Source organism: Thunnus maccoyii, chromosome 5 (genome assembly GCF_910596095.1).
Source record: "Thunnus maccoyii chromosome 5, fThuMac1.1, whole genome shotgun sequence".
NCBI lineage: Eukaryota > Metazoa > Chordata > Actinopteri > Scombriformes > Scombridae > Thunnus > Thunnus maccoyii.
Window position 1 is genome coordinate 18,329,032 of NC_056537.1, and position 25,338 is coordinate 18,354,369.

General features: G+C 41.2%; 1 protein-coding gene across 5 annotated transcripts in view; it reads right to left on the bottom strand.

Annotated features, from left to right (window-relative positions):
- mctp2a (multiple C2 domains, transmembrane 2a) overlaps positions 1-24,420 on the bottom strand; it is a 34,548-nt gene extending 10,128 nt beyond the window's left edge. For 2 of the 5 annotated variants that reach the window (XM_042412307.1, XM_042412308.1), the window contains exons 1-19: positions 24,225-24,384; positions 22,334-22,437; positions 20,660-21,698; positions 19,059-19,118; positions 18,871-18,970; positions 16,283-16,425; positions 16,084-16,160; positions 15,877-15,991; positions 15,751-15,774; positions 13,251-13,427; positions 12,427-12,557; positions 12,134-12,320; positions 11,752-11,845; positions 11,553-11,655; positions 11,365-11,458; positions 11,118-11,219; positions 10,924-10,998; positions 10,515-10,634; positions 121-240 (exon numbers count right to left, since the gene is read on the bottom strand). In XM_042412307.1, the coding sequence (XP_042268241.1) occupies positions 121-240; positions 10,515-10,634; positions 10,924-10,998; positions 11,118-11,219; positions 11,365-11,458; positions 11,553-11,655; positions 11,752-11,845; positions 12,134-12,320; positions 12,427-12,557; positions 13,251-13,427; positions 15,751-15,774; positions 15,877-15,991; positions 16,084-16,160; positions 16,283-16,425; positions 18,871-18,970; positions 19,059-19,118; positions 20,660-21,698; positions 22,334-22,437; positions 24,225-24,242 (2,883 nt within the window). In that variant the 5' untranslated portion in view covers positions 24,243-24,384. The other 3 variants (XM_042412311.1, XM_042412310.1, XM_042412309.1) reach the window with 3 other exon arrangements.
- Positions 24,421-25,338: the final 918 nt, after the last annotated feature.

The following is a 25,338-nucleotide window of genomic DNA, read 5'->3' on the forward strand; positions in this document are numbered from 1 at the left end:
ATGTGAACAAAAAGGTTTTCATTACATCAGGGTTTGTCCAGAGGTTGTTTAACACAGTGTAGTTTTAATTTGTACTATAGATGTGTAAATACTGAAGAGTTTAGGGTCCTCATCACTCACCAGGTCTTGGTTGGAATTGGCCTTCGCTGGGGTGAGATGGAAGTAGTTCCAGCCGATGAGCAGAAGCAGGAAGAGGGGCAGCATGAAGAGCTCCCAGTGCCACACCGTCACCAGGAAGATCTGAGGAGACAGGACGTGACAGCATAACGCAAAGCACATCACACTATAGCACCCTCACCCAGCTTTCAAATCTCAGCAAGCCTGTTCCCAAAACAAAATATATAATGGATTTAACCACGTCCTAAATCTCATGAAAGGCACTACAGACTGTAAAGCCTTTGAGATTTACAGCCGATGGCAACAGATTTTACTCTTAGTGGTTTGAAAGTAACAGACATTCAGGGGCAACTTTTAATATCTTGAAATCCTATTTATATACACCAATAACACTGTGCTGGCAGAGTGCCTTACTGCTGAACAGAAAGTATGACATGGATAGGCATGGTATGCTGTCTTTTAACTAGCACATCAAATCCTCTTAGATTCAGAAGCAGCGAGGCTCTCTGACGAGGCACATATGGCAACTGGAGAAGCATTTGCAACATTTACCCCCTCCGTGGCGATGATACTGAGAAAAGCCAAGACCCCTGGTAGAAATAAGATGGATCACACTGAATGAGTAATCCCTCATAATTCTGTAAAGGAGTGGTGCTAAGCACGTTGCACAACACCCACTGCATTTCACAGCAGAGCACTAATTGGACGGCTGCATTTAAACCCATTTAGTGACACCCTAATGAGTCTGTCTCCAACTGAAATTATCAGGAATGTGTGAGGAGGATCACACCAGCAGGTTGACAGGGATGAAATAAAAATGTCCCCACAGCAAGTTGAATCTTAAAATCTACTATAGTGTGATTATGCGCCAATACACCCAACATATGGTCCACTTTTATTCACAGACATCTTTCACAATGTAAATTTTTCCCTCATACTTTATATGCAACATTTTATATAATTAATGCATCCTTTGCATCAGTAACATTAGCCCCTTTTAAACAAAGATCCTGCAATATTGCCATAAAGAAGACCCGTCATTATGTGGATTCGCTTTTTTACATTGCACCAAACAAAGCCGGCATAATGCCGCCCCCGTGTCTGATTTTAGATAGCATGCCAGCGAATCAGAGGCGTGACGTGTGACACAACAGTGTCGATGTGTAGTGTGTGAAGTCCCGCCATGGCGGTTGTCCCTTTTACACAGATATTGACCCGGCAATGTGACTACCTGCGTTGCTGGCATAATGGTGGAACAAACATGTCTCCCACCCCCCCTCAACCATTCCATGTCCTTACCTTTTATACAGAGCGGTGAGGCAGAATAACAGCGTAACATTCCTACTTTCCTAACAAGTTTTTCTTACAGAGTTTATTTCAAAACAGTGAATATGTCTGCTATGCTGAGCCCACACGATGGTAGCACTGTGCAGTCTAGGCTCAAAGAGCTGGGGGCTGCTTAGAGTACGAACAATATGTTCGAGTTAAGCCCGAGACAGGATGTGAAACACTGGGGCCTTCAGGCCTCAATAGCAGGCCTGTAAACAGCAGACTGCTCCTGTCATAGCAACCATGCAGAGTCTGTGCATGTTGCTCTGGGGGCCAGTCTACCTACTGCCACATCAGGCCTAGGTTCAAACGGCCACCAGGGAAACGTGAACCATGAGTAATGCAGACAACACTGTGGCCCGACTGCCCTAGGCTTCACCACTGTACTGCTTATTATCCTTCAATACAACCTGGGACATGGTGGTGAGCCCAAGCTACATGCAGAAACACAGTGGGATGACCAAGATGTGAGGAATAGAACAATATGTTATGGTCATTTTTTAAAAGAACTAATTTGAATTACGTATACAGCAACAAACTAGAGCTGGCGGGGGATAAAAAAAGGTAAACAATGAATATGCATGATGTGCAGAAGTAGCTGCAGTATATCTCCTCTCTGTTATGAATAACCTACGTCATGTGTTGTCACCTCGGTTCCCATGAGGCGATCCTAAAGCGACGCTCCCCTCACCCCAGAGGAATTCAGCTGGCTGGTGGACAGGTAGCTTGTCATATTCCCAGTATTCTCATAAAAAAAGGGAAAAGAAAAGGGGGGGAAATGTGCCTGGAAACTGACATGAGCCCAGCAGGAATGTTGAACCTCCTTGCCCTCCCTGCAAAAGCTGCTACATTAACCACTAAAGTCTAATTGCTTGGTCTCTGTCTTCCTGTGCAAGTCAACAGAGGGAGCCAATTCATTTCCGCCCAGGGAGCCAGTAGAGAGAATCTGTCACAGGTATTCATAATCGCCCACTAATGCAAATTTCTGCTCACCGCGTTCTGGCTCAGTGGACAAGATAAAAGCCTACAGAAATACAATGCCTTGTGTCTAAACTGAGCACTTAAATGAGGGTATAAACCAAAACTGTCAGAAATATCTTCTCAATTCCTCCCTCATGGTATGTCAGCCCATGTGTGCAGGATTTACATGCTTTTTTAACACTAATAAAAACGATGGAAAGAAACATCTGGGAAAACCTCTCAGATTCCTTCACTCAGGTGCACAGACTGAGACTTTGCCGTCAGATATCCCGCAGTAATGAGCAGAGGCAGGACTATACTTTCCCCTTGTCTCCTCACATTCTCCAGAGTTTCTGTGAAATGGAGACAGAGTTAATTCCCCACTAAGTGGTTTATGTTTTATTAGCAAGCAGCTGAGTGATTAAAGGACATGTTAGACAAAGTGCAACCTTTCAGGCTTAAGTGTAAATTTGTATAAAAAATAATCCACATTTTAATTGCCATCAAAAATAGGCTCCATTTCAGCTGTAAGGGCTTGACTGTGTATTTTTTCATCCGTCAACAAACTACACACAAGAAGTAAAACCTTGAACTTTTTAAACACGACAATGCTAATACGTAGCACATACGGTAAAACAGTCATTTATTTAACCAAAAGGATGTACAGCAACAAACAAAAGAAAGGCGGGTAATAATTAATGATATACCTGGGCATTTAGGTTTATACACAGCAGAAGTGGATAACGAACGACTTGTAATTGAACAAGTGTTAGTATGTATGTCTGGGAGGAGAGTTTCTAATGTAGGAAATCTCCCTTGACAAACACCATTTAGCTGAAAAATGTCTGTATGATTATGCACGGGGTGCCTAGGGAGAAAAAAAAACAATGAATTAATAAAACTATTAGCACACGGTGGAGTAGATGATGGAGATGCACTCTCCTTAGCCACCTGTAAGCGCTTGGAGAAGGGGGCAACCCTGGGCAGAGCAATTCTGCCAGCAGGGTTAAGAACAGCCTGACAGATTTGTTTTATAGTGCCATTAATATGATTCCACTAAATGCATTCTGCGCCTTCTCATGCAGATCCCCTGGCCAGCAGAATCCAGCACCTAATAATAAAGCACTCAGCGATTAAAAGTGTGAATAAAATAACTTAAAGCTGAGCAAGCATGGCAGCTCCCACCACCCACACTCTCCCAGGAGAGGGAGAAGGGATCGTAGCAGGAACAAAGGGACAAAGACACCCTCTATAAGAGTTTCTACCATCCTGTAAATTGATTAACAGAGAAGGGGGCTGCCCAGTGTACCAACCCAAACTACTGACTGCCAGACGTACAGTACCACCTGACTACAAGGCTGCCAAATGCTGTCTTAAACACTACTGCAGACAACGGGCTACGGATATGGGCACCACATCAGTATAACATGCATAATACTGTTGATGAGCCAAATTATTGTAATGTCACAACACATGGCTATACAATATCATTACCGTAAATAGCAAAACAATCTTTCCACTATTTTTTTAAACATTTTTTTACGTGGTGCATTTCAAAAATACCCTTATTTTTAAGACAATGTACCACCTAAAAACACTGAAGATTTAATCTTGGCTGTATCTTCACTACTTCTCCTCAGTTACACTCCACTTGGAAAGCTAAACAAAGCGAGAAGAGCGCGCCAGCCAGCATTATGAGGGTCAGTCATGGGGGCTGTGGACGGATGCCAGATTACGTGAACATATACTGAAAGAGTTTAACACTACAGGCTGCAGGGTTTGTGTATGTATGTGTGTGGATGTCTGAGTGTGTGTGTGTGTGTGTGTGTGTGTGTGTGTGTGAGGGACAGGAAGTGTGGGATATATAAATATTTAGAAGATAAGTTAAATTAATTAATATTTTAAAGAATAAATAAGAGCCTTAACACAACCTTGTCTTTACTTTGATAGAGATGTTCTTTTTCTGGGTGAAATCAAGGGCAGTAAAATTAATCTGCATTACCACCTCAATTAAAATTCAAAAAAAAAAAAAAAAATTAGTAATGAATCAAAGGCACAAATAGCAGCGCCGCTCACTCAGGTCTTTTTTTTTTTTTTTTTCAACCGGGCTGAAACAGAATCTGTGGCTGAGGGCTTATGTTGGGGACAGGAGCGGCAGGCTTTAAAGTAGCTGTAAACGCAGAGCAATGAGACATGTAATTTGTGTTGAGCTTGGGCCAGTGTGGGGACAGGCTTTCAGGGGGTGACGGAGGCAGAGGAAGCACAGATAAGATTTCTCTTCGGGGCAGGTAGAGTGTGTGGGCAGCCATGGTGCTCTGAGCTAACGCTGAATAAATATTTCACATACGCTCAGCTCAAGTCTTATCGACTTGGGAGGGAGAGAGAGAGAGAGAGAGACAGAGGAAGAGGGGGAGAAAGAGAGAGAGAGAGAGCGGCTACATTCGAGTGAGAGCAATAAAATGGGGAATCTTATGTCCCTCTTGAGCAGGGAGAAGTCAGTTGTATCATATCTGGAGTACGATGCAATTTACAATTCGATTTTTAATTCAAATACAGATATACTAACATTGATACGTACTTAGGTAGCAAGTTAGGTGGTTATTTTCCCACTCTGATTAAATTATTACTATATTTGTCTTATTTCATACCTTAATAAAAACAAAATAAACAAAGAAAAGTACAAATGTTAGTATTACATGCATAACTAAATATAAGTATGATCAATGCAATTAACTTAAATATTCCTTAAGCAAATTCAAAATTAAACCATAATAAATTGTTATATTATATAATTATATTGTCCTGAATTAAGTGTTCAGTAATTTCTCTAATCTGTAAACAAAAGAAGATTAAAAAAAAGCCACAGCTCGTAAGGATGTCTGCACAGTACAGTGCAACAGTGATAGCAGCTCTTTATCAAAGCACTGAGGAAGAGCAGTTGTGCAAGGCAAAGCATTAGCATTTGCTCACAGGGCCAGCTCTGGCCGTTGTCTCCCCTCCTGTCTGACACATGCCAGGGCCAGAGTAGCGCCAGTATGAGGCTGGAGCGGGGCAGTCAGCAGGGGCCCCGTGGTGCCTGTCAGTGGTGGCTACACTGACCCTGCACTCCGGCACTGGCCACTAGTGTTTAATCCGTGTCGGGAGCGTTAACACTGAGCGACCTCCTGGGTGACAGCTCTGCCATGCAAGCCTTTTCCCCTGAGGAGGTGGGGAGGGAGTGGCATGGACTCTCTCTCCCTGTCAGCTCCGCTCACACACACGTTAACGCGCTGGGGCCAAGACCGGCTCCAAAACAGCCACACACAGGGGCGGACAGGTCACCGCCTCAGCTGCCTGGGGAGAGGTGTCCTCTGTGACTAGTAAGGTGGTGAGTATGTTAAAGGCAGTCATTATGATACGGCACACACAGTGGGGTTAAACATAGAGCATACTGCATCTAGGTGGAAAACCTGTATACTATTAAACAACAAAGTACAACAGATGCACGGATAAAACCATGCCTTCTCAGGTGTCAACACATTTATTTAGTGTGGTCGGTTATTATTAATCTGTAGACATTTGCTTCCACTTAATGCTGTTTAATAATACTAAATAATAATGATGAATTTGGTTAGTTTAAATTGTATCAAATGTGTTCTCAAAACTGAAATTCATGTCCTAAAACATATTTAAATGTGAACAATTTTGCAGCGCTAATGAAGTGAATATTAGCAGAGAAAGCTTATCAATCCCACTAATAAGGGGACATGTTTCAAGGTTACACATTGCATTCAGCCAACCTCAAAAGCTGTCAACTATACCCATTCATAGCAGCTAAATAGTAACGCTATGTTAAATCAGGAGGCACTGCTGAGCATTTTGCAAGTAGTCACAGCCTATCATTTAATAATTAATAGATCACAGACTCAAAACCACGAATACACACATCACCATCACAACCATCATTTTTTTCCCCTAGTAGACACATTCCCACTGCGCAGTCTGTGAGAACTCCTACAGCCATGGAGAGGGAGAGTGTAACCCCCATGAGACTGAAGAAGCCCACTCCTTTAAGGCTTCCAACTTTTTCAAACAGAGAGAAAACAGATGCAAAGCAGAAACAAGGAGACAATTCACAGGCATGCACAGTCCTCTCACTGTTCTCACAAAAGCTGGGCTACACTGCAATGCAGTAAACCACAAATGGGCAGATCCAAGACTCACAAAGCATCTCATTTTCAGAAACAGTGTTAACAAGAACAATTATGACAACTCTGATTATGTCTTTGATCTCAGCTGGGCTGGTGTTCTGGTTAATGGCCCCGACTGCCATGGTTCTACACAGGTGGTCTCCCGAGGCCTCCGGAGCCAGATTTGACCCTGTCCTGCCCTCATCTGGGGAGACGATGATTCTATCAGCCCCAAAAAAGCGCCCGTTGCAGCTGCCAAGTGTGTTTACAGCTGCACCGCATCAAACATTCATCAAATGCCATCTTTACAGTGTGTGATGTGAGGCAATCAGCATTTCACAGGCTGTCAAATGATGTCTAAAGCGGTTGCTACCTGGCAGTGTCAAAAAGAAAATGGTTCAAATACTCACATAAGGTATACAGGTTTCTTTCTAGTCTAACTCCTGACAGATGAGGTACCTCATATGTTTAAATATTAATTCTACTTAAATACTTAAAGTGGTCTAATGACAGCAAAGCTCAAAATCAGCTTTCAAGTGTAAATGATCCTTTTTCTTTTTTTAACTTTCATCCATTTCATCTAAATCAAAATTGTTCTCAACTTTAAACTTCTGAAACAGATTAATTTGGCTGGCTAATACATGCTCATTTAGCTTTTTTTTTTCCCTTCATCTTTTTTGTGGAAGAAACTTGTGTCTCTTGGTCTAATGCACAGAATGGAGGATTTCACTCCAAGTTGTTCCCACGAATGGCTCCGGTTGGGAAAAGTAACTGATCTACTTAGCGCCTCCATTCACATTTCCAGCAGTGCTGTAGCTCCATCTACAGGTCCTATTCTTGTGTGCAGCAAAGAACTCTGGGTGACCCCTCTGCAGTCAGTGCTGATGTATAGCACATTCATCTCGCTCAGTCTTAGTGAAAAGCACATCTAAAGGCCGTTATTTTATGAAGATTTTAGCTGTCACATTTTCTCTCTCTCAGAGCAAGGAACATGCTGTTGTCAAACTCTTGAAAAGCGCAGATCCTAGGCTCATTACTGTAGCATAAACAAGCAGAGGAAAAAAAATCCAAACTTCTTGTTTGTATTTCCGTTCCCTGATGAAAATGTTTATGAGGATTTGCCAGAACTTTGTTTAAATGCGTGAGAAATATTTTTTTCTTTTTCTCGTGCTTTTTTTCCCCTTTTTGTTACATTACCTAATTAGACAGACTCTATTTTAAAACTGCAACCCAATGGTGGAAAATCGATGGCAACTTCGAAGAGTACTGACTCTGCTGATGAGATTTCACAATCAAAACAAGTGACCTCCTGCACTGTGACAATACTGCAAGTCTTTCCATTCCTTGCAGAGTTTTCTCTCACACAATAACACTCAGTAGCAGCATAAAACGAAATAAACTATTAATCTGTAAATGCTGAATTCATATGTTCCTGGATGAGCAGCTTTCTGATTACCACTCATGAAGGAAAAGTTATCTTGATATGAACAAAGAAGAATTCGCCAAAAAACATTCATTTTCTCACATTCCCATCCACTTGCTTAACGTGAACCAAAGCAGTGATCTCTCATGCAAAATTTGAATACCTTACACACCACACACCAACAACCACTTCATAATGCATACATGAATCTACATAAACAGGATAGAAATGTAGACTCCATGCTGTGTAGAGTTCAGAAAATTGGCCTGTGGGACTGAGTGATATAATGGCTAAGTATTCCTGGTAAAGCACTACGCGAGCATCCCGCAGTCCCAGTAGAAACCACAGCAGCGGTAATGCATTACAGGATGTATATGGTGTAAAAGGGTAGAACTGGTCTGCCTGCTTGATAAATAATGTATTGTAATGTATATTAAAGCTAGACCCACCACTGCAGCATTTCCTACCGGCATACCCTGAGAAGCCGTGTGCTGCCTTCCACTGTGGAAAAGAGCAGACACTAGTGGTATAATTATGCACATCTGAGAGGCAAGCAGAGGCCATCTGTCAATGTCTGAATCAGTTACCTTATTACCACTGCCTAAAGATATAAAGATAGGAGTGGGAGCTGCTTTCATTAAGGCACATGGTGGCATGCTGCTTTAGACAGCTCCAAACACTAACTTAATTGCAAATGATGACTTGGAGGAGGAGGAGTTGCTGTACAGTGGCTGGCCTTGGAGTGGGCAGGGGCACTAGTGTAGATAGTGGCGTGGCACTAAGCATGTAATGACAGTCAGTCAAGACCTTGTTGTCACCCCTTCTGGCTGTCAGACAGTAGTGCAAATTCAGGGGTTTTCCTGTTGCTATCAATTATGCAATATTTACATGTCATTTGCATGTTTTCTGTGCTTGTTGCTTGTTGAGAATTTAATCATTGAAAAAAAAAAAAAAAACTTTTCACTCCTCTCAGTCTGCTGATGAGTGGGTGATGAATACGCAGTGGCAGATTCACTCTGTTTGGGCAATTCTCACCATGCACCTTCGACACTTAGACTATTTGAAGCACACCTCCACGCAGACAAAGGTGTACTCTGACTACTCTGACTGTCTGCTTTTAAAAATATCAACCAGTGCTCCGGTGCTAGTGTCTGAAAACAGAGCAGTTGTTTCAAATAAAAAGGACAGCAGCATGACAAAGCAGCTACAGTCGATGTCACAAGAATTACCGCCTTCACTGACGGGGAGCAGGAGACATACAACTGACAAAAAATAAGATTGGGAAGCACTCCACTACAGTAACAATGATGATCATGATGAAAATAGTGCTTGTGCGAGTCCTTTTCCTTCATTCTAAGATCTCTATTTTGTGTGCTGCACTGCTAAACAGCGGGAGGAGTAGAAGTGGAAATGAAAGATTAGAGTGTGCCACCACACACTCCCATCGCCTGCGGAGGATCTAATTATAGGTGGAAGAAGATGGCCCCATCCCGCTGACCTGTCACCTGTCAGCCTGCCTATCCTCCTGCTCTCATGCCCATATCCCTGCCTGCCCGCCTGCCTCCAAGTCTCTCCCTATCCTCCCTATCTGCCTTCGTAGACCGCACTCTCACTGAACTGTCTTCCTCTTTCTACACTCCAACTTTCTTTCCCAGATAGCAGCCTGCCTCCCACTCTATCCTTATACAATCGCCTGCATTGTTCTCTGTCTTCCTGTCTGTGTGTCCGCCTGCCTGTCTGTGTGCCTTGCTGTTCTAAAGGCTGTGATACATTGAGCCTGGCCATTGCCTGGGGGGATTTGCACCTCAGGATCAGTGAGAAGGGCTTATAGAATACACCAGGTATGAATTGCATGTCATCCTGAGACAGAGCAGACAGAAGAAAGGCGGTGAAAGGAGAGTTCTTCACACACCCTGTCTGTGACCGCTTCCTCACCCTGACACGGCGCTGGCAGGGCTTTCATGGCAAGTGTACACTCTTAATCATGACATTACATGCGCTGTACTGAGGGGGATTCACAGGGTGATTTAAGATTATTTAAGCTTAGGACCTTAGATCACATACCCTCATTAAAAACAGCTAAACAGAGACATTTAAACAAGGTTCAAATCTCGGAGGCAGACTGTCACTCCTCCACCCAAGGAAGCTGAGACTGTGATCCTCCTTACACCGTGCCCCGGGTTAGGAGGCTTTGCTAAGAAGTCAGATGTACAAACGCCCAAACCCCACCCCTTCAAATACACTCTAATGTCATCAGAACTGAAGGAAAGCCAAGTGGGGTTTGATTTAAAGGATAAAGCACATCCATCACATACACAGGGGATAAAAACAGAAGCCAGCCATTGTTTTTCATGGGAAAAAGACTAGCAGAGAGAGAAAATGGCTAAACCAAAGATTCTCCTCAACATCTAATTCACATAAAATGAAAGAGTTAAAACTGGGCTGCAGTGAAACGGGACAAAACTTATTCGCCCCAAGGCTTAAAGAGAGTTCATTAACGTGAGGCAATGACTTACCAGAAAGGCTATTAGACTCCGTTGCGTGCTCTCCCATTGAAAACAGCTTTTAATGTACTGTAACGTGTACAGAACTGCTGTGCTGATTTTTCGAACCCGATATATATTCCGGGCAAGAACCTAATGGGAAATAATTGGAACAAAACACCGGTTAGTATCAATTGATACTGGACATAATGTTTATGACTGTGCAATGAGGTTGAATCAGCTTTACAATCCCTTTCCCTTCCCTACTTGTGAAGTTAAATGTTTAAAGCCAATTAAACTAATTAGTTTGAATGTGACCAATCCAAACTATGACCGTGTGTAGCTTTGTTGTGGCTACGTAGTGGTATGTGTAGTGCACTGATAGTGGAATGTGAGGGGAAGCCATTTTGTTCCATCTGCTAAAAACATCAACTGAGATAACCTTTTTGGAAAACTTTGGGTTTTCCTCCATTAATTTTCCTTCCTTTGGTTTGAAGGTTCTGATACCAGCTCTGACCTAAGACAAAGAAAGAAAAAAGAAGCAACATAATTTAATTACTTTTTGACTTTGGACTATATGATACAGAGTGTTATCACCTTTCTAAAAAGCTTGACCATATTTAGTTTGATACTTACTTTGTTGTAGACAATCTCCAGCACCAGTGTGATGGTTCCTTTGGACACACTTTCCAAGTCTTCTTTCTTCAAGAACAGACAAACCTGCTGCCCATTCTGAACCTTTAGGAATTTAAAATCACAGTATATTGATAATTATAATTTACAGCTACTTTATATTTTGTATGTCAAAAATTAATGTGTAAGACGTAAACAAACTAAACCTTTTAACAGTAGTAAGGTAGTGGCTGCTCATAGATAGACTTACAGTCAGTAATGGAATGGCCACTTTCCCCAAAAAGTTGTCTCCATTTTCATCCAGGACAGTCAACTCTATCACATCATGAATGTCCTTAATTGGGCTGTAACATCATAGTAACACATGTTTTTCAAGATAAAATATACAAGATAAAATAGGATAGATGTTTTGATTCTTTTTCCAGATGTCTTACATACAATGTCAATGCTTTGTTCCACTCCGGATTGATGGTTTTATAGACTGTGTGAGTTTGAAGTTTGCTGTTTCCGAGCTCAATAACACATAAGGGGTTGCTTTTTCCTGCAAGTGACAAATTAGTGTTGTTATTTAATGTAAAAAAAAGGCCAATGAGAATAGAAAACAGTATTAGTGTTAGAGTAGTGAGTTACACGTTACCATTGAGGTCTGTTGCCGGAAGATCATTTGCCTTTATAACCTTCACCTGAAGAAAGCCGACCTCCTCCACACACTTGTGTGAGTTCTTTAAGCTCTGAAAAAACAAATATTATTAAAAAGTTATTATTTTTTGAGCATGGTTAATAAATGTATCACATAAAATTATATTCTTAACACCTGGCATGTAACAGAATAATTTCAATGTTATTGAAAATGTGTTCATAGCATAAAATTCTTATGAACTATTTGCATTCCTGACCAAATTGGTAAAATTAGTCCTTACTAAACTTTAAATGCCTATAGGATATTATTCCAATATTCCATTTCCTTTTCCATATTCCATTTTTATGCAAAAATGAATTTAAAACAAAAATGTACTTACAAATTTCTCCTCTATTGTGTCTCTCTCATCAGGCTTCCCCAAGGTAGCTGTCTCAGAGTCAGAGATGGAGACTCCCCAGCAGGGTCTCAAGGTGACCAAAAACACCAGTCTGCCCTTTCCTGGATCCAGCACATGAGTGTAGAGCTGTCTCTCATTAAGTGGAAGTCTCGATAGGTCAATCTCAAACCTGAGACACAAAAGGAAAATCGCTCCATTGAAACACATAAGGCCACCTTGTCCTGTGGAGGAGCCAATGTGAGCAAAATTAACACTAGCCAACAGGAAATACTCACATCCCCCATGATTCCTCACCCTTCCTTCCCCTCTTTGAGTACACCTCCACCTGCAGAGGTTCCTGGTTATCTTCAAACTGATTGAAGTCAAACTGCTCTCTCCACTGGGGATTGGCCTGAATGCAAAGGTTCTGAGGGCAATAAAGACACAGAATCAGCTCATACAGTAATGTGGAAACGCACACACTTTGACGTAATGTCAGGTTTAATGCATTAACAGACTGACCAGCTCCTTCACGACAGGTGGATTAAGTCCTCATTCAGTCAGACCAGAACAAGGCAGGAGAGGAGAAAGAGAGGTGTGTTGTGTGTATGTGTCTCTATTTGTGTGTGCTTGTATGTGTACACCTCAGTAGCCACTCTGGGATTGTAAACACTGACAGCTTCCAATTAGAATCAGCTTTGTTCAACAAACAAACAAGCAGAGAGGAAAGCAGAGAGGTTTACAAAGAAATGACACGACAACACAAGACAAGTGCACCATAGAATCATCAGGGGGGAGGCCAACAAGTACAGGTAGATGAACAGGGCATGCTGGGTATGCAAATGAAGGCAATGAAGCCCAGCCCCACAAAGCACAGGGCGAAGTGAGTGGCAGCCTTGCCCAGCCTAATGAGCTGCCTCTGCCATGGCCCAGTGAGCCAAGGTGGAGGTGAGTCACTGACAGGCACCTGCTGAGAGAGAGAAGCGGGGAAGTAAGAGATAGGGGCAGGGAAGAAAGACTTAAAGAGCAGACATTAAAAAGACAGAGGAGCATGAGAAAAGGGGGTGTAGAAGTGGTAGTAAGTAGGTAAGAGAAAGACTTTTAAAAAAACAAGTCCAACCTTGCTCTTGTACTTCTGATCACCAAGTCGAAAGCGGACATAAATGTCCCCATGGCCATACTGCGGCAGATCTTGTCCCTCCACCAAGGTGATACTGAGCACCCCACTCCACATCTGGTTCTTTGGCTGATTCTTCTGCACTTCAGCAGGACGCACAGTCGGTGTGGCCTGGGCCAGCTGCAGGGCAATGATACACACAGACAATTACAGTTTTAAAAGGGAGAACTGTGCGTGTGGAAGTTCTGTGCACTCCCCTCTGTTTACCTGCTCCTGCTTCAGCCTGGTACCTCATCATGTTCACAGAGTGCATAAAAGTAGGACAAAGGTTTACACTATACAGCACATCTCTGTTGGAGCATATTAGCACATCTCTTCTGACAGGCAAGCCACACCACAGAGGCTCCTGGAGAGAGAGGAAGAGTGGGACGTCAGCGAGCAGCCAGATGTCCCTGGCTGTGACAGTCCCACTCATCACTGGCTCCCAGACTGAGTGTGGGGAGGCAGGACACTTGGCATACTGCACCAGAGACAGCAGGCAGCAGTGAGTAATGATGCAAACCGCACAGCTCTCTCATCAGCAAATTATGCATACATGCAGTATGTATGGCCAGCATCAGAGTTTGCTTGTTGGCAAATTCCTCCAATTTTAATTTAACCAGCAAAATAACAAATATTTTCTACTAAGGTGAAGCTACAAAATAGCAAAGATGTTGTGCATTTGAGAACACTTTGGAAATCAAGGACAAGCCCAGCAAATAATCCACTTCTCCTGCCGTGTGTCACAGAGGGAGTGAGAGAGAGAGGCCTTGATATGTTTCCATGTTCGAGTTCCCGTGAGGCCATGCGGTGATAGGCCAGGGCTGTAAAAACAAACAGCAGAGAGGTTGTGTAGGGCTGACTGTAATTAAAGAGCAGGACCGTAATCTGCTCTAGCCTCTTTGATTGCCCAGCTCCTTCGGCTGCCCCGGCGACGCCGCTTCAAACAGCCCCACTACAACTCCCCTGCCACTCCGGCCCCTCCTCTTCACTACAGGGTCACAACCCACATTGCCACCCAATCCGGAGGGGATCAAAGCACATCTCAGGGACCTGAATTAACATGGAATACCACAGGCACAGCCCTATAAATATCAGACCCTTCAAAAGAAGAAGAACAGAGGGAGTGGAGGAGCGATATAAAACAGGCCTCAGCCAAGTCATCCCAAGTGTTTATCTTGGACACATTTCTATCTCAGCGGCCAATAAAACAATTCCACTTAACTGTAAGTGGCCCCTAAAGAGAATCTATTCCTGATCCTAAAAGGGCTGTGCGATTGCTTCCATATGGTGGGACAGCATGGGGACAAGCACGATGAGCTCAGACCCAGGTCCATTTGGCTGGTACCTCAGCAATGTCCATCCACAGCTGTGATATTACATCCTAACATCTGGGTTATTGCCCGCTATGCCTGGGAATTATCAGCCTTGCCGATCTTAGGCATCCCACACTGGCAACATGCCTCGAACAGCAGAGTCCCCCTCCTGCTTCTCCCATACGCCCCCCTCCTGTTTGAAACACTATCACACAGCAGAGTTTTACTTAGGCACTTGCCATTCCCTGTCTCTGTGGTGGTAACACAGAGGGAGAAAACGATGTTCTGAAAGAGGGGGAGTAGAGCTGTAAGAGCTGGGTATTCAGCACTTCCAGGATAGGTGTTAAATGCAATAAGATATTGTACGTTTGTCAAAAATGAAATGGGAAAAAAATGGCATTGTTACATTGATAATTAGCACTGTGATTTAGGCAGCAGAACATTGTGCAGAGTCCCATCACACATTTCTGTCTCCCAGTGAGTATCTTTAACCATCTGTAGTGGATAACCTACAATGTGTATGAAAATGGCGTCATTCCTTTGTCATCTAAAATCAAATTGATATTGTCTACTGGACCATCAAGAGACTGAACAGTGGCAGATGTAGTGACAACATAGGTGTGAATATAAACCCACTCGCTGCAGTGAGTCCCAAACAGCAACCCACCTATTTCACTCTGAATCTAATTACAGCTGCAATATATTGAAAACCACTTGAGAGGAGATGGAACTTTGTTTACTACAAAACCAAATACTGTGCTATAATACTCATCTAAGAGCTCTGTCATGTCAACATATTTGGTCAATATTATTATTTTGGTTTTGATCAGAGTGTAATATTGTACCATACTTTTCCACAGCAAATAATACCACTGAAAATAATATGCATTACAAAAAAGGTTTCGCTATAAAACCACAAAAGCAATAGGCTGTGCTGAAACCAAGGTTACATACAAAAGCTTGAATCCTGAGCATACACCTCATTCTTTGCTGCACCATAGTACAGTGAGCTACTGCCCCCTAGTGTTTTACATCAGGGTAACCGTAAGCACAACCCAGTAAAAGACAAAGTTGAATGCAAGAATAACAGCATTCTGGATACAATTTGGAAATTTTGAGAGTAAATGAGATGATATCAAAATCCATACCTTATTCTTCCTTGCTGGCCATCTCTATGAAAACAAAATCATTACAAGAATCAGTACAAATAGTTCAGAGAAGACAGGGGACAGAGATTTGCATCAACAAATACTTTTCATACCACAAATACTTACAGGGCCTCTTTTGATGGTGGCATCTCTAAACATTAAGCAGACGTCAACAATAATAACTCCCATGTCATCTTCCTTACTTTTCGGATCATCAAGATGCAACTCCATTTCATAGGTTCTGTGCAGAGGAAGAAAGGGCATGTAGATTACAACTGATAACCACTTATGGATATTGTTTTAACAATCTATTCTATAAATATAATCACTTACTTGTACAATTCAAGAGCTTTCAGTGAAATAGTGCTGGAGCCCATGAAGTCGTCACTTGTGCGATTTTTATCATAGACCTGCGACAACATTACAAAAATCAATACAATTTTGGGAGTGGGCTCCTGTACGAGACCGCTTTTGTGTCATTAGACAATGTATTTCTGTTCAGAGGTTTTAGGAAAACTAACAGTATGCCTACCCGAACTTCCACATTATGCTCTCTGTCTCGCAGAGGATGGGTGAAGGACTCATTCCACTGTGGATTCAAGTTTTTATAAACCACTTTGCTTTTATAGAACTGTTTTCCATCAAGTTTGAACTTCACATAAGGATCGCTGGTACCTTTAAATAAAAAATAAAAACAACAAATCAGCAAGACAATGTTGTGAGACACAAGTGATAATTACTTTGAAGTGTTAAGTTTACATACTGTATATCCATAGTGTAAAATCCCAATGATTTCATAACAATCTGTGGTTAAAGTAAATGATCTAATGCAAACTATGTTTACTTTGTGTGGAACATATTGTCACTTTAAAAACTAGTGTGTATGAAAGCACGCACATGAACACATACACACCCTTCCCCCATGCTGGTTGTGTGAGACTGAAATATGTGAGGAGGAGGTGCACCCCACACATTGCAAAAACAGAGGGATGTAGCTGTTTAATTGTGAAAGAGTAGAAACACTCGCCAGCATGAGGCAACCAGAAACTAAAATCTAGAAGCAACCAGTGTTAATCTCCCAAGCCTGTTAAGAAAGTCTGTCTGTGAGTGGGGTGGGGGTATGGGACTTCTTTGTTTCTGCAATTGCATGCAGATTGGCCAAAAAATGAAAGCCAGTCCCATGCCTTCATTTGTATAGGGGAATAAAGGGGTGCTTGAGAGAGCCTGCAGGGAGGCTTGAATCACATGACAAAGGCCCTGTGGGGATGGGCTGTCAGGCCTGTCAGCTCCCCACTCCAAATGAACATCTCGCAAAGGCAGGCAGGACCCACAGCAGCTCCACCCTGCCAGCCTGTGACAGGGAAACCTCCAGGCAACTTGACAGGAGGAGAATGTGGCAGCTAGCAAGGAGAAAAGCTCTGGCATGACTGAGAACGGTGACGATGGAAATTAATGGGAAAAAAGGGGAGAACAAAAACCAAGGAGTGGGGGCTGGTGGCGTGGGTCCTTTCAGAATATGTAATGACAATGTATGCCATTGGTGAGCCTTTGGCACGGTGTTGATTGTTGGGCAAACAGTGGAGAGACAGGGGGCGTGTGGGGATTGCATCATCATGGTGCCATCTTGTCAGGGAAAGTAAGGTCTCAACTAGCAGGGAGTAGGGCACTGGGCTTGGAGGGTCTCCTGCCACCAGACAGTGAAAAAACAACATAATTTTAAGAAGGTCCTTTTACCATTACAATCTAAGGTGAGTTCCTAAATTCCACAGGAGCCAGAGTGAAATCTAATACTGACTAAAATCATCTAAGGGTTTACTTTTTCACTTAGATAAGATTGATGTAGCTTTGAAATAGAGTCATGTCCCAAATTTCTATGAAAATTCATTTTCTGTCTAAAACAACTATTTAACTATTATTTGTACTTTAAGTATGAGAAATTATAAAAGTAAAAAAAAAAAAAACATGTCAAAAGACAGTCAGTAAATAATCATACTTAATGAGACCACACATGAATTTTCTCTTATGTTGTAGTTCCATTTAATACCACTTGAGGTCGCTGCTTTCCCAAAGTAAAGTCTACTGAGCTCCAGGGCAGGGTCAAGAGGAGAATGAGGAAAAACAAAAGTGGAAATATGTATTTCATACTTGTGTGTCTCTGTCTCCTTGTCACACACAGATCAACATAGTTGTCACTGAGTACTCAGTTCTCTTCCTCTTATGTATGTATGGATTCAAATGCACTACTTCAGAATGTTTATATCACATTAATAAAATATCTTCCAACTTCAGCACTCCTCTTGAAGACTCATTTCAACATCTAGCCTAAAGACATCAACGAAATAATTTAAGAGCAAAACTGTCTCCATGTTTAATACAGAATCTTGGATAAGCGATAATAACACTTTCCCTTTAAAATATTTTTGTTACCAGAAATCCCATCAGCCTATCAGTTAAGAACTATGGACATCTGTTTCTTAATTAAATTTTACAAACAAATTTAATCTGTCATACCATTTCAAAGTCAATTCTTTACATAACTGATATATCAGTGGTTTCATGTACAGATCTTGAGTTCCCTGTAATCAGTACAGATTGCTTTATCCTGGTCTGTCTTTTGTCACACTGGTCTGACTGCATACCTTTCTAGTGTTTTTTCCCTTTATACCTCTTGACAGGAGATGTTATTCTCACAAGTAAACAAAAGCATTAACTGAACACATCCCATCTTGCCTTTATACGAACACAATAACTCATTTCCGATTCTCTACTTTTGACTGTCTGATTCATAAACACAACAAGATTAACAAGATGTACTTGCAATGTATGTACGTGCAGTTTTTCATTGAGGGCTCACCCTTTAGCTGTGGCCAAGAGCCAACACATAAAAAACTGCATTCTTTCAGTACATGTACATGTAAAAGAAAACTGATAAAGTATCTCTTGATCTGTACTGATCCATCCAAGGGTGTTTCAAAAAATTCCTGCAGTTAAGAGAACAATTTGATGTTAGCTTTTTAAAAGTTAGTAATTATCCGCTCAAGACCTAAGCGAGACAGCTTTTTCGTGTCATAGGTTGTGAAAGGCCAGGGCTTATGGATCACCTGCGGGTTGTTGACCTACCGGAGCGTTTGTCTCTGATGACCAAGTGCTTTCCCTGCTTTAGGGTGATGCTCAGGAGGTACCTCTGGAGTGGGACAGGTACTAGGGGGTCCCTAAGCAGCTGTGGAGGACAAGCCACATTTATATGTTTTCTTCATATCAAGTGCTTGGCATACTTCAATGGGCACAGCAGTCAAGTGACTACTCACCGAGGTTTCTGACGGATCTTGCGCAGTTTCGTCAAAGAGGTCACATATTTCACTGGATGTCTACGTAGGAAAGGGATGTAATGACATTTTATGAAACATTAGAATGTAAACACTCAAAAATTCAAGCGTAGCTGTCTAGATGCATCTACTGCTCTTTGGTCTACATGATAACTTTAATTAGAAAGAGGACTGTTCATCAGTTTCAAGACACAATGTAAGTATTCCTTCCTCCCTTGCTTCCTGCTATAGATAGAGTCATGTCTTTTAGGGACACAAACGACAGTCTGACTTAAGTATGCAAATACTTCTAACAGCAGTAACAAGTGCCAAGTGTATGGCAAAGAGGGTTGTTATCAGCTTCTTTGTGTACTGTTTGTAGAACTCTCTGTGCCACATTGTGTCTCTAACTAGTAACACAGGTTTTTGACTGGTTTCCATATCTAAGAGACATCTAGACAAAAGAAGATACAATAGTTTTAGTTTCAACTATACCCAAGGGCTGTATAAAGTAAAATCCCAGGTGGTCACTTTACATTGAACACAAACCATCTGAGGATGCTTTTGATATGTTGCACCAGTAGAATGAATAGTTACTGTCACAATGCATATATATAGGATATACTGTATACTATGTGTATACTAAGTAAGCAAGTGCTGCAGGGATAAAGTGTAATAAAACTACAGGTCTAAACTCAGTCTTACAAAAGGAATGTCGATTTCATGTAATGAGGCTGAGGACACCTCTTAGCATAACAGCTAGTGTGTGAAAAACGAAACCATACTATTTGAAAGAGATATGAAAGCATGCAATTGTGACTGTGGTGAGAATATATTGCTTGTTACTGTGGTATTTATTCATTTTATAGTAGTAACAAGTAACATGTATTTAGAGCTGCAGCGATTAGTCGATTAATCGATTAGTCGATCAAAAGAAGATTAATCGGCAACTATTTTGATAATTCAACAATCGCTTTGGTAATTTTTTAAGCATAAATAAAATTTTGCTGTTTGCAGCTTCCCAAATGTGAATATTTGAAGCTTTTCTTTGTCATAAACGATAGTAAAGTAAATATCTTTAGATTTTGGACTGTTGATCAGATAAAACAAGACATTTGAAGACATCACCAAGTGCTCTATGAAATTATAACTAGCATTTTTCACTATTTTTATGGCATTTTATAGACAAAACAAAGCAAATGATTGTCAGATTAATCAATAATAAAATATTCGCTAGTTGCAGCTCTACATGTTTTTATTTATAATACCTTTATCACTTTAAAATAACTATATGCATCACAGAAACCTGGTCTTGATGCATTTATCGCACTAGAGCTTGTATACTTTGATCTAATTCCTAAAAGATGAACAGTTTCATCTAGGTTTCTAGAACTACAGCATAGGGTCTCTAAAATCCTTGAGTATGTGCACAGGACTGGATTGGATTTGCATCTATTTGATTTATCACTATGACCCTACTTTGACATCTGAATTCAAACTTCAAAAAACATACAGTAAGTCTACGGTACATGCAGGATTCAAATAAGAATATGATCCTCTAAATGTACATGAAGTATAATACACTTTAAAAAAAAAAAGCTGACCTCTGCTATGTCTTCCAGGGCCTCCTCAGGCTGGCCTTCTAGCAGGGCCTCTTCTATGTAGAACTCTTTCAAGGGAGGGAAGGGTTCTCGTTCCAGTTCCTCCGAGTCTGTCCAGGGCATGTTGACTCGCTCCTCAATGGGAGTGCCACAGGCAGAGTCCAGAGAGATGCCATCGGCACTCTCCAGAGGGGTACCCAGAGTATCTATTCCCTGAGACATCCTATCTGCAGGAGCATTTTCTCTGATTGATGGTGGAGTCCCTTTTTCAGATGACACCTTTCTCTGCTCGAATGATGCGGTCTTCTTTTCTGTGTAAGTGTTCACTTGGTCTCCCAGTGAAGTTGTTCTGGCCAATGCTGAAGTAATTGTACCTGGAGGTGCTCTGTCTACTGGGGTGTCTTCAAGGATGCAACCTATTTCACCAGAGAGACTCTCTCTCTCTACAAGGTCTGGTCTTGGTGACAGGACTTGTGCATTGAAATAAACAGATCTTGGTGCGGGACTAGGGTCAAAAGAAAATTTTGGTACATTCCCCTTGGCTCTTTTATTCACTTGTGCATACAAGGCTTCTCCAGTCAAGTTCACGTTTGTCTCGGAGCCTGATTTTATCGTATCATCAATTTCCTCATAGAGGGTCGATGTCTCTACTGGTGTACTTCTATTAAAACCTGTAGCTCTGTTATCTGTGGAAACTCTGAGTCTAGTTTCTGGGACTGAATCGGTCAGTTTGTCTGCGAAAAGCGGCCCATCAATGACTGAGACACTTGCAACAGAATCGGTATCACTCAAACCGGGGGAAATGCCAAAATAGATGGCATCAGAGGCAGTAGCATCAGAGGAAGTGGAATACAAGGCGTTATCTGTAAATAATCCTTCACCTGGCACAAACCTTAGGTCTGGTACGGAGATACTGCGCCGGTGGGCCAGCCTCCCCCCCTGCTTGCCAAGTCCCTTCTTACCTGGCTTCTTAGCAAACTTTTTCACACGAAAGTTATCCAAGAAGTTCTTTTTCTTGACATCCATCTTGAGCGATACCTTCCTGATGAAAAAGAACAGTGAAATAAAGATCTTTTACATGTGTACAGGCCTGTTGTGTCCTAGGTAGACAGTTCACGCAAATACTATAAATATAGGTAATAAATAAATAAAGAAATAAATAAATCATTTTCACAAGTGGTATTTTCAGCTTACCACAAGCTTTGACGAAAACAAAATTAAAGCCTCTGGATACATTTTCTGTGTTCTACACAATTCAATCTAATGCAGCTTTATAATTGTACGTGTTACTCTTACAGAAGGTGAAGATATGCAGTAGGTTAAGGTGTAGTAACGCAGTGGCAGATTAAGTGCTTCAGAGTATTTATCACTGTACATAGACAATATCAAAATGTTACTACAGTTTGTCTGTCATCTAAATTAGTGTTACAGCAGACTGTATCTACGTCTGCCAATTTTCTGTCTAGATCTAATAAAAACACAAACAACGCCTACAGATCAGATTACTAAATCAGCAAAACCAAAAGTGCCTGTCAGGGTACATTATTAATAGGAAAATCTTAGCATTAGTGCTAAACCCAAATGTCACAAACATTTACTTGACAAAAATATTCTACATGACATATACTTCCTGGATTATTCCAGTTAAATTTTGACAAAGAAAAAATCCTACCATACCTGTACAGTAGACCTCTGTTGAACAGCTTGAAAGAGTTACACACTGAGTCAGTTCCCACCAAGAGCAGCAGTAAATTTCCAGAGAGGCAGCTAAACGATTCTGACTATGATAAATAAGAGGAAGTGCAGCACATTTAGTCAGTGCACTTGTCTGCTTAAAGACAACTTTGAAGACAAGTGATTGGTGGAAACACCAGGAGTCCAAACTGGGTGAAACTAGCCATACCAGTCTCCCAAGGTGAGTTTCAACAACTCTGAGAATGCCACCGTCAAAGCCTTACATTGTAATTCCTACTCTAGTCTGCCACGCTGAATAGAGCTACATACTGTGGTGTGACTTCAGTTATGTGGGATCAGAAAAAATAATCTGATGACAAATAGGGAGTGTATTAAGACACAAGATTAAATTCACACTGAAGCTATAATGAACAGTTGCTACAGTACAGTAAGTTGAACAGCCTGTTTTGTCAGCTGGTCTGTTTATTGTTTATTTGAATATTTGATTTCTTATTTGAATTTCTAAGGCTATGTGTCTGTTTTAGGAACTTGCATGCATTACGCTTCCTCTAGAATGTGTTTTTTACACTGAGTCCAAGTATTTTGAAAAAAAAGAACTTAATGCCATAATCTATGCTAATTCTACAGTACAACTGTCATTCCTATCTGTCCAAAACAGTCCCAAAATACTGCTGATGGATTCTGCAACATGACTGAAGCATATGAAATGTTGGCTATCTGTTCGTTTTATCTTATCCCTTATCTTCAGCACGGATCTGGCATTCAGTGGATGCCTTGTCATACCAAACTCCATTTCTTTCATACAGCCCCATATTTGTTTACAGTGGAACATGGTTTAGCCTAAGCTCGTCAAAAGTGAGCATTTGTGTTGGCAAAGTATAAACTATAGCTTTCTGTCCACACATAAACGCTAATGCAACAGACCCACTGGTGTTCACTTTCTCTCTCTCCTTGTCAGCGCGTAACAGTGGAGACTATATGACAACAGATGTGTTTGAGTCTGGACCGAGTCTTGTTCAATATTTGCTAATGTCTTAAGGAGATCAGGCCCACATGAAAGAACCCCAACTTGGCTTCCAGTTGAAAGGCAGGGCTGGGGATCCGAACAGGGCAAGCCCCAATGGCAGGTGGCCTGTCGCCCTCCTTCTCACACAACTCAAACAGCCCAAAACCCTGCTTGGTTACTCTACACATGCACACTGGACCTGTTCCAGCCTGCAGCACAGCTGGTCTAATGGACAGGAAGCCAAGAACATGCACTTGGGGACAAATATACTGAGGGGACACACATGCAAAACTTCAAACTAAATACAGCCATGAAAGAATGAGGTTGTCAACTATACACAGCTGACCTATAACCCTATGTTGCAGTGGAAAACGTAATTAGCCTTTTTTTACTCATACATAAAAGTAGCATTATCACAATGGAAAACGCAGATAAAAATCCAGCATTCAAAATTGAATCTGGGCAACAGTAAAATACACTTTTAGTTAAGTTAAGTAAGTTAAAGTTAAGTAGGTCTACTAACTACCCTGCTTTGTATAACGTTGACGTGCCATCAGTGTTGGGAGAGTTTCACTACAGCACTGCTGCATTATATTTTATGAGCTTATTGTTTTACATAAGATCCTATTGTAAAGTAACTACCTAGTAAACCCGTCAGATAAAGGACTATAAAGTAAACTAATTTCCCTTGAAATTCACTTGAGTCTAAGTATAAAGCCCTCCCAAAGGAAATAAGTTACTAGTTAACTCACCAAGGTAAGTTACATTTTACCATTAGTGCTAAAGCTAAGTTACAGCTGTACCTCCGTAAAAAGTGTCTAAAAATTACAAGTTTGTGAATTGTTTGTTTTGAAATGTTAGACTTACCGTTTTCATATTAAACATAAAAAACTCTCAAGCCTGTGTGGATATTTAATCACAACTTTAGGAAGAGGGACATGGGACAAACTAACCAACGGTTAACTTAGCTACGTTAGCTACTAACTAGTTTATTCGAGTTGTTGTTTATAGCTTTAATGGTTTACTAACTTACCTTTACTAAAGTTAAGCTAAAAAGACATATGTGTCAACAACAAGCCAGCAATCTACTGCCTATAATTTAGTGTATTACAGTGCTTCCTGCTGGCGATACTGTGGAACTACACTGAGGTCCTGCGTTATATTGTTATAAAGAAATGTCTTATCTGTAACATCCATATCATACAGTCAACATGAGCTCAATAGTCTTCAAGGCATTTCAAGTGAACCAGTTGGAGGCTACAACTTGATTAAAATTACAAATAAGTAATTTAGCTTTGCACTAACTGCTGCTGACACCAGATGTGGAAAGTCAATTTAATACAGCACTGGAGTACAGTTTTGAGGTACCGAACTTGTATGTTACTCATTTATTTCCATTTTATTGTAGCCTTCTTCTATTCAAATACACTTTACAGTAAAATGTACAGTTTAAATATTGTACTAATTACTGTGGTTATTAAACTACATTTATCTGGCAGCTCTATAGTTACTAATCACTTTGCCAATTTAAATTTTTCCTTCAAAACATCTGACCCATATGTAGCCTATAACAGTTGAAATTAGCTCCACCTCAGTCAGCTAAAACATTAAAAAGCTGCTTATATGTTCATGCATCAGTAATAACACTACAATAGTATAAATATAATAATAACCCTCAACTTGTACTTTCTGTAAGTAGAATATTGGATGCAGCACTTTCACTAGTGATGGAGTATTTATACACTGTGGTATTACCACTTTTACCTAAATAAAATGTATGTTTTTATTCATATACGTATATTGTGTATCTGTGTACTTCAAAGACTATTCTTTCATGAAGTCATTTCAGTGCTGTGTATCTGCATCCCAGTTCAGCTTGTATCACTGTGTACTGTGAACCAGGCAATGTTAGTGACGTGCTGATGCGTGACATCAAGAAAAAACATTTTCTGCACAAAATTCAAAGAGAATAGACATTGAG